General features: G+C 43.8%; 1 protein-coding gene across 6 annotated transcripts in view; it reads left to right on the top strand.

Moving 5' to 3' along the window:
- Nucleotides 1-405: 405 nt before the first annotated feature.
- OSBPL9 (oxysterol binding protein like 9) overlaps nucleotides 406-8481 on the top strand; it is a 57640-nt gene continuing 49564 nt past the window's right edge. For 4 of the 6 annotated variants that reach the window (XR_015805346.1, XR_015805345.1, XM_014870651.2 and 1 more), the window contains exon 1: nucleotides 412-612. Coding sequence is in view for 2 of the 6 variants with exons in the window: in XM_014870651.2 (XP_014726137.1) it covers nucleotides 502-612 (111 nt within the window). In the remaining 4 variants the exon portion in view is untranslated. Of the gene's footprint in view, nucleotides 613-8481 lie in introns of all 6 variants that reach the window. The other 2 variants (XM_088169717.1, XM_088169721.1) reach the window with 2 other exon arrangements.

Below are 8481 nucleotides of genomic sequence, written 5' to 3'. Positions count from 1 at the left end.
GCCGAGAGGCAGAGGGACAAGTACAACAGCGAGAGATGCTCAAAGCTTCCAAGTGGTGCTAAGTGTTTTAGAGAGGAACTAAAATGTTTCAAAGTGCTTTAGGGGACAGGATGACGCCCTCCCGCCCTCACAGTCCGCAGCGCCAGCGCGCCGCACCCTCGCCGCGCCCTCACCGCGCCTCGCCCTCTACCTCCCCGGGGCTGTGAGGAAAAGCTGCGGGGATGGAATCCCTCAAGCAGCGCCCTCAATCCCCGTATCACAAACTCCACCGCTTCGGACACCCGGACCGTCCCCGCCGGGCTCCGCTGCCCTCACGGCCCCGCTGCCCTCACGGCCCCGCCCCGCTGCGCGCGCAAACACCGCCCCCTGGGGCAGAGGAGCCCCGTGGCCCCGCCCCCTCGCTGCGTGCCCCGCCCCTCCCCGCCCGGCGGCCGCCGAGTCTCTCCCCCGCTCCCCTCACCGAGCGCGCGGCGTGCGCGGCGGTGCCGGTCCGGTGCTAAGATGGCGTCTATCATGGAGGGCCCGCTGAGCAAATGGACCAATGTTATGAAGGGCTGGCAGTACCGCTGGTTCGTGCTGGACTACAACGCCGGGCTGCTGTCCTACTACACGGTGAGGGGCGGCGGGCCGGGCGGGCGAGGAGGCGCCGGGGACCGGCTGAGGCGCAGGGTGGGGGCGGGGAGGGGACTCAGGGCGTGCGGGCGCCCGGGCGGCCAATGGGGAAGGAGGAGGCGGCGGGAGCGGCCAATGGAGGAGGAGGAGGCGGCTGGAGCAGCCAATGGGGCGGCGCTGCGGGGAGATGGAGCGGCGGGGGCGAGCGGCGCTGTTGTTGTTGGCGGCGGGCGGCGCCGCCGGCGGGAGCGGTCGCGGGACCCGCCCGGGGTCTCCCGGCAGCTCCGGAGCCGCGCACCCTCCGCGGGCGGCCCGCCCTGTCCCCCTGCCCCGGAGCCTTGCTCGGTGCTGGGTCCCGCTGCCCCGGCACTCCCCGCCCTGTCCAGCGGGAACTCGCTCAGGGGGCTCAGCTGAGCCGGCGGGCCCGGGGCGGTGCCGCCTTCCCGGGGCCGTGTGCGCCCAGCCGCGCCCGGCGCTTCGTTCCCGCGGCTCGCCATGAGTTACCGCCGCGCTTGGCGGGCTCGCTGCCGCTCGGCAGGTGCTTCCCAGAGCCCACTCGACTTTCCCGTTTCCATTCAGGACTTCCCACTTCCCGGCACGAACTTCTTAACTGCGGTGTGTTAAGAAACAGTGATGTTCTCCTTAACTTTTTTTTTTTTTTTTTTTTTTTTGCATAACCCCTGACAGATCCTGCCTTGCTGGCTTGTTCACCTTCCTTATTCATATTTTTACATAACTTACAGTACTTTAATGGTACGAATTAATTTTTTTTCAAGGATGCACCCTCTGAAATCTGAAGGCTCCCTGGGTGAACTGCATCCATGCAGCAAAGTTTTCTTCTCTTGGAGCAATTAGTGTTATCAGGCTGAATAAAACACACACAAATTAAACCTGTAGTAAGTTGTAGTAGATTTACAGCAAATAACTTGACATATCACATTGTCTATGAAGCTTTGTTCATACAGAAGCATTGCATATAAAACTTTTTTCCCTAAATCTGGGTTTTCATCATGCTGGGAGAGAGCTTTTCTTCCCAGATGCAAGGGATAAGGCTTTTGCTACAGAACAGTCACAACCTCTCAGTTTTGTTCATGTGGGTTCAAAATCTCTCACTTGGGATGTAGATGGAGAAATGGAAGTGCTTTTATAGTTGCTGTATAATGGCTCTTCAAATGTCAGCTATTTGACAGCGATGAATTAGTCAGTGTGGCCTAAGTAGCAGTCCAAGGTGCAAAGTCATTTAATGCTCAGCTACAGAAATAGAAACATTTACTGATGACTAGTGTGTATAATTATAATTCTGGATATTGCACTGATTTTCATCCTATGGTCTTCAGCTGTTTAATGGAATTATGTTATTTAATTATTTCCTATGACTGGGTACCTCTAAACATACATTACACTTTTATTTTGTATAATTTATTATGTTTTCTGTTAGTATAACAACTTCTAGTTCGAAAATTTAAAAGCCCTTTTTTTAACTACCTATCCTAAAAAGTTCAAGTTGGGTTCAAGGAATAAAATTGTGTTCTCTGCTTTATGTATCTTTACCACTAAGAAGTGGCTGCAGGTACAGAATGCTTTTCCCATCCATGAGCTGTCCTTCTGCACATAGCACTCGCTAGGCCATTCTCCAGATGTCTAAATCCATTCTCTTACCTAAGGCTGTGTGGTGCTGAAACCTGCCTGCCAAAAGATCTGGTCCTTTGGCACATCCTCCTGTCCATGTGTGCTGGCATGGCTGCTCCCAGGGCAGCAGGGCCAGCAGGAGCAGCGTTTGAAGGATAACTCAGATCTAGTCCCAGCTGATCACAGACCTCTCAAGAACCAATCCTACCGCCGAGAAGGTGGTAGGACACTGCTTCATCTTTAGTGTTGGAGTAGTAACTCCTGACTGGTAGTTTATGAGGTTTGTAAACAGCATTAATTGGAAACGCTGTCAGGTTTAGGGTTTTATCTATACGGGGCAGTGGCCTGTTGTGCTCTGCCCGGGCAGCCTTGTGTTTGGAAGTGTGTGATGAGGTACAGAGCGCTCTGAGCTGTGCTCCCTCTGAGCCAGTTTCAGGCTGAAGCAATGGAGTTGCCTCACTGTGCCTGGCTGAGTGTGACTGCCTTGCTGTTTGAGCCTGAATCTGGCCCCTCCCAGGAGTGTAATGCATGGGTGGGGTGGTTTCGGCCCAGCTGTCTGGAAGCAGTTTTGGGAGCAGATCTAGAATCGGTTGTGTTGATAGGAGGGATTACAGGTATCTGATCAGCCTGTACCTGCTCATTGTCTCTCCAGGCTGCTCAGCCCATTGCTCTCCAGTAAGTTCTGCAGACAGGAGACACTTTCTCCAACAGATCCCACAGCCTTTTAACCTTTGGCTGGGGAGGAAACTGCAGATATATAACTCCTGATGCAGCTGAACTTTCCATTAGAGCCTGAGCCATAAACTTCTTCATAGGCATGTCCTTGCACTCTTGTACTTAGCCCTCCTGGGTAGTTACTTAAAATAGACTGCAGAAAAGCACCCTTAATGTGAACTAAACATTCAAACAGAATAAGTGTGCGGTAGCACTGCACTCTGGTGGGGGGGAAAGTTTATGCTTTGTTTTTTGGTGGTATGAATAGCTATTAACCTGAGTATGTTTTGGATACGTACATCAGAAGCAAATGAATTCAATACAGTTCAGTTTTTGAAATAATTGGAACTTTAAAAGAACATGTCAAAAGATTTTGCCTCAAGGCAGAGTCAGGAAAAAAAGAAAAAAATGCAATGGTCACATTTATTTCTAATTTCATTTGTGTGTTCCATCCTCTGTACTTGCATTGCAGTGAACAATAGTAGTACTACTTGCATGTGTGAATGTGAGTCTTCTCATGTGCATTTACAAGGTGTTTTACAAAGGCCTTTCACCCAATTTGCCAAATTGTTGGCTTTTGTTTTTTCCCCACTTCTGTAGTCCATGTTTTTTTTCATGTTCAAAATTGAAATGTTCACCCTCAAATTTGCTTATCATTACTTTTGTGTAAAGCTACTTGTGGATTCTATAATTTAGAGAGTATGATCTGGACTTGTCATCCAAATATTCTTTTCACATGGTTTTTGCTTAAAGAAATGATTGTCTTATATCAGTAAACGGCTACCTTTTTTTTAAAAGCAAAATATTAATTAAGTGACAGTGTACCATTATTGCCATTTTGAATCAGTTTGACCAATGTCTTGACAAATTATTTCTTTTTTCCCCTCAGTATTCTTGAATTTGTGACTCTACCCATGTTTCAATGTTTTCTCTTGAACGAATAGCTTACATATATAAGTTACTGAAGCATTGTGGGTTTTCAGTGTTAGCTTCACTGAAATATTTAGCAGACAAGTCTTGAAGTGGCTCATTCCTGCCTTCTGCTGGTGCAGGAGCTGTAAAGTTGTTCCATGAGCTGGATTCCAGATGAAAAATAGCTTTGTGCTGGTTTATTTTTTCAGCTGAATTTGTTCTGTTGTTTGTTTTGTGCATGTGAGTGTAGAAACGTGTGTTGACATTGTGCTGAGAAGAGAGCATGAAGACAAAGAAATGGTCAAGGAGGAAGGGGGAGTTGAATGCAATTTGCTTTTTGTTTGTATTTTCTGGCAGAAGTGCTGTCTTAAATACACATCAGCTATAGCCTTGATAACCCTTGGGAATCCTGTAGAAATAATCCAGAGAACCACTCAAGTTTGAAAATCTGATTTAAATTCTAGCTTTAAGTGTACTCTTTAAATAAATATTTAAATTGTATAATAAATTGAAAGCAGAACTGGCATAGCTGTGCAAACAGTGCTTAAAACAGCGCCAGAGGAAGGTCAGTTCTTTAAAGTATTTTAAAACTTCGTGGATATTTGACATTTGGTGATATTGAAAGGAGAACTATTCAAAATGTTGCAGGCTTAAAGAGCTGCCCTGTACAGTGAGTGAGGGCTGCCAGAAAAAATTGTATGATAGCCCCGTGTTGAATGTTCCTGAAACCAAACTGGGGATCCTCCCATCATTTTAATGGCTTTTGCACCAGTGAATGCCTAAAGAATGGGTTTAAGTACTGTTCTTTTGTTCATCATTCCACCGAACTACTTTTAAAGCATTTTCTGGTCAACTGCTTTCCAGGAGCAAGATCTGTGTGAAATCAGTTGTTAGGAAAAGTAGTTGTGGCAGTATAAAAGTATCTTTCCCTCTCACGTTTTTCAAGACTACAAGTAACGAGCAACTTTAATACTGGTTGTATTGAACTGCTTGTGGGTTGTACAGCCCTGCTATTGAGGAAGGGGACTCAAATTTTGGAGCAGCTTTATGAATCTTTGGTGGTGAGCTGAAATCAAACCTTGTTGATTTGATTTCAAATGATGCCTCTGAAGCTGCAGTCATGGCTCAGTGGCCCCATGGTAGAGACTTTCAGTTGAATATTTCTTCCAAATGCAGTTTCTTAATCAGCAGCTGCGTGCAAAAATCCCAAGAAAACAGGAAAAAACCACATCTGCTTTTTCACAAACGTTCCCTCTGAGGTCTCTGTTTTCCATTCTCAGATGAAATTACACTTTTTTCTTACAATAACTTGATCTGTCACATGCCCTGAAAACAACTTAATGAGTCTATTAAAAACAGACAAAACTGTAAGTGAACTTGTAATAATAAAGATAATACTGCATTTATGATCAAGGGATAAAAAATATTGTTGTTTATTATTCAACACGAAATTGAATTTTTTGCATAGTTTAAACTTTGTATCACAGGTTTTGATGCACTGAATAAACTGTTGAAAGATTATGATCTAAGTAGTTGATTCTTCTTTAGTAGTTAGGTTGTAGCTGCAGGAGTTTAGTCTGTAGCTGTGCATTTTTGGGGAAGAGGCTGAATGGAGGGTTCCAGGACTGTGCTGTACCTTTTACACCTTGATCCAGTTAAGGCCTCACATATATTAATTTCTCATAGGATTCTCTAAAGCAGTGTAATGCTTTTCTATGCCAGAACCTATAAAAGGTTGCCTTAACTATTTCATATAATCCTGGTATCTGTTGGGGTTAGATGAGCCCCAGTGGCACCTCAGCTATTGCTGGGAACAGCCTGTAAAGGCTTTGAATTGCTGAGGTCTGTTTCTGCTTTAAAAATGAGCATTGCCTTAGGATTTGATGAGAAAAACGACTATGATGGAAAGTGATCCAAATTTAAGCTTCTCTTGTAGATGTAGATAAATTGCAAAGATTTACTGTTTATAGATACAGCTTGTTCCAGGTTCTTCATCCCTAACAGGAAATAAATGTCCCAAGTGGTTTTGCTCATCTGTGTACTTATGTTAGGGATTTCCATGACAGCACTAAGTGAGTCAGAAATGCACCTCTTCAAGTTCTGTGCCCTTTTCTGCAAGCAGAACTCGTGCCTGAGAACTTCTGGAGGCGAAGAGCAGCTGGGTTTTATTTGAAACCTTAAACTTTTCATGCAGCAGCTAAAACTCAAATGAAATAGTAGTACTTCTAAAGGTGAAGGAGGGGGCCTTTGGGGCTTGGGTTAGGAACCTAATTTTGTTTTATTTTCTTTAAATAGGCCCAATCATTATTTTCATTTCTCTTAAGAAGTTGTAGGTTACCTATAATGCCTTATATTAGATCAGTTCTGTATGTGATCAACTTCTCTGTGTGGATGTAAAAGAGAAACCAATAAAGGCCACATCTTTTTGGGAGATACCTAAATTCCCTCTGCAGTAATATTCTATAGCTTTATTCATTTTTACAGATTTTTATTTGAGTTGCAGCTGAAATTTATCTCATATTGCTGTCTGCTTATAACCTGTTCAAGTCCTTTATCATCACAATCAGTACAGTGTGTTTTGGAAGCTTATGGAAAATAATTTGGCTGGTTATAAAACTGAGCACTGGAAAAGATAGCTGCATATTAAAATTTTAAATATAAAAGGAAAGTAAAATGTTGTGCTTTTCATTAGCCATTTAGAGATGTCTTTCTGCTGTATGAGTTTTTGTTCAGTGAAATAGAACCATTCCTCCAAACAGTTATGGGATGGCTTTATTTTTAATAGGATATATTGGATAACCTAATTTCAACCAAAGAATAATAAGGGGAAGCTGAAAGTATTTGAATTGTATTTTTGGAAAATCTTAGCTGTGTGGGGGGGGTGAAATCTAAAATGTCAGCTGAATTGTGTTTTAAAGTACTGATGTCTGCCAGTGAGAGAATCCAGCACTCAGTGTGTGTGTGTGTGTGTGTGTGTGTGGTAACAGCCTGCTCTGGAGCTCAGGGAATTCAGATACTGAAATTATGGGTGCTTAATTGCACTCAGGTAGGATGAATTCAATTTAGTGCTTTCTCATAATTGGTATTAACCAAGTAAAGCTCTGACAGAAGATGGTGAAATTGTAGGTATACAGGCCCACACTGACTTGTTGTTTATCTTGTGATTCTTTTTGCAGACTAAGAACCTTAAAATGTTTAAACTTAATTTCCATTCCATTAAAATGTGGTGGACAAGAAAAAGGGAGGCTTTTACCGTATCTCTTGCAGCTGAGTTGATGGTCAGTGGAAATGGGGGTTGGGATTCTGCTCTCCCTTGCACTGGGACAAGCCCTCAAATTCCCTGCATGTTGCTGAGAGGTCTAAACCCAACCAAACCCAGTCTCTTGTGCTGCCTTTGCTTTTTGTCTGCTCTGGTTCTGTGCCTGTGCCCAGCACAGGGAGCTGGGAGGGCTTTGCCAGGCTCGTGGCATCTGGGCAGTCAGACCTGGCCGGGTCCCTGCAGCCGCTGCACTGTTGCAGCCTCAGCCCAGATATTTTCTTTCCTGCTTAGATTATGCCAATATTTCTTCCAGAAACCACCAGAGGGAGTGATAAGCTTTCAGAAGTGTCCTCCCATTTTAGGAGAACTCTCAAGGCAGTGAATATAAAAAATTAAAGTGTTTTCTAGTGAGCTATGTCCCAAATATACACAATTTCTCATAGGAAATTGTTGGAGAAACTTTGTAGCCAGATACTCTCTTGGGTTTGAGGTTAAAAAATAAAAAAAGACCAAAACAAAGCAATGCTTCAAAAAGTCTTCCCTATATACTTGTTGTCTGAAGAGAAATTATATATCTGTAGAATACATTACCGAGGCCCTGCTGGTCTTTACTTGCATTTCACTTTGACCAGCTAACATATGCTGATGTGAAAACGAGTAGATTAATGCTGATGGCTTCTAACACTCAGAAGGCAGCTCTGATAAATTGGAGCCTGAATTGAATGAGAGGTCAGCCAAAGCATTATTTGAAGCCCCAAGTGCTGTACTTTTACATTATCTTTAGTGAACAGGACTTGCTAGGACTGCTTCATTCTTCCCTCCTATCTATATCTAAAACATGTTGCAGATGAAGAATAATTTGTTACTCTTAGGACTGATACTTCTTGTCCTGTCTTTTTTTTTTCCATTAATGTCAGCAAGATTTTATTGTCTAATTGCTTCAGTGAAATTAAGTCTGATGATAATAACATCAATATATTGTCTTGATGGAATTGTTGATACAGTGCTGGACAGAAGTGGGTATTGCAGAAGATGACAGCAGGATAATCTGATCATAAGACACCAGTGACAGTTGTTGTTTTCCTGGCCTGAAAGAATGTAGTTTGAATATTTGGATGGCAAGAGAGAAGGGGTTTTATTATACAGGACTACCTTTCAGATAAGGCTACAATAGCAAGTAATTTATCATTTAAGAAACAGGAAGTGTGTGTGTGGGTCATCAAAAACCACCCCTTACCAGAAAACCGAGTATTCAGGATGACCTAAATATTTTCTTTTTCTTCTTTACCTTAAATAGTTTGTGTATGATACTTGGGCTTGCCACTCATGCCCAATAGCAATGGTTACTTGTCAGC

This window comes from Sturnus vulgaris, chromosome 9 (genome assembly GCF_052056855.1).
Source record: "Sturnus vulgaris isolate bStuVul1 chromosome 9, bStuVul1.hap1, whole genome shotgun sequence".
Lineage (NCBI taxonomy): Eukaryota > Metazoa > Chordata > Aves > Passeriformes > Sturnidae > Sturnus > Sturnus vulgaris.
This window is presented reverse-complemented; position numbering and strand designations above follow the sequence as displayed.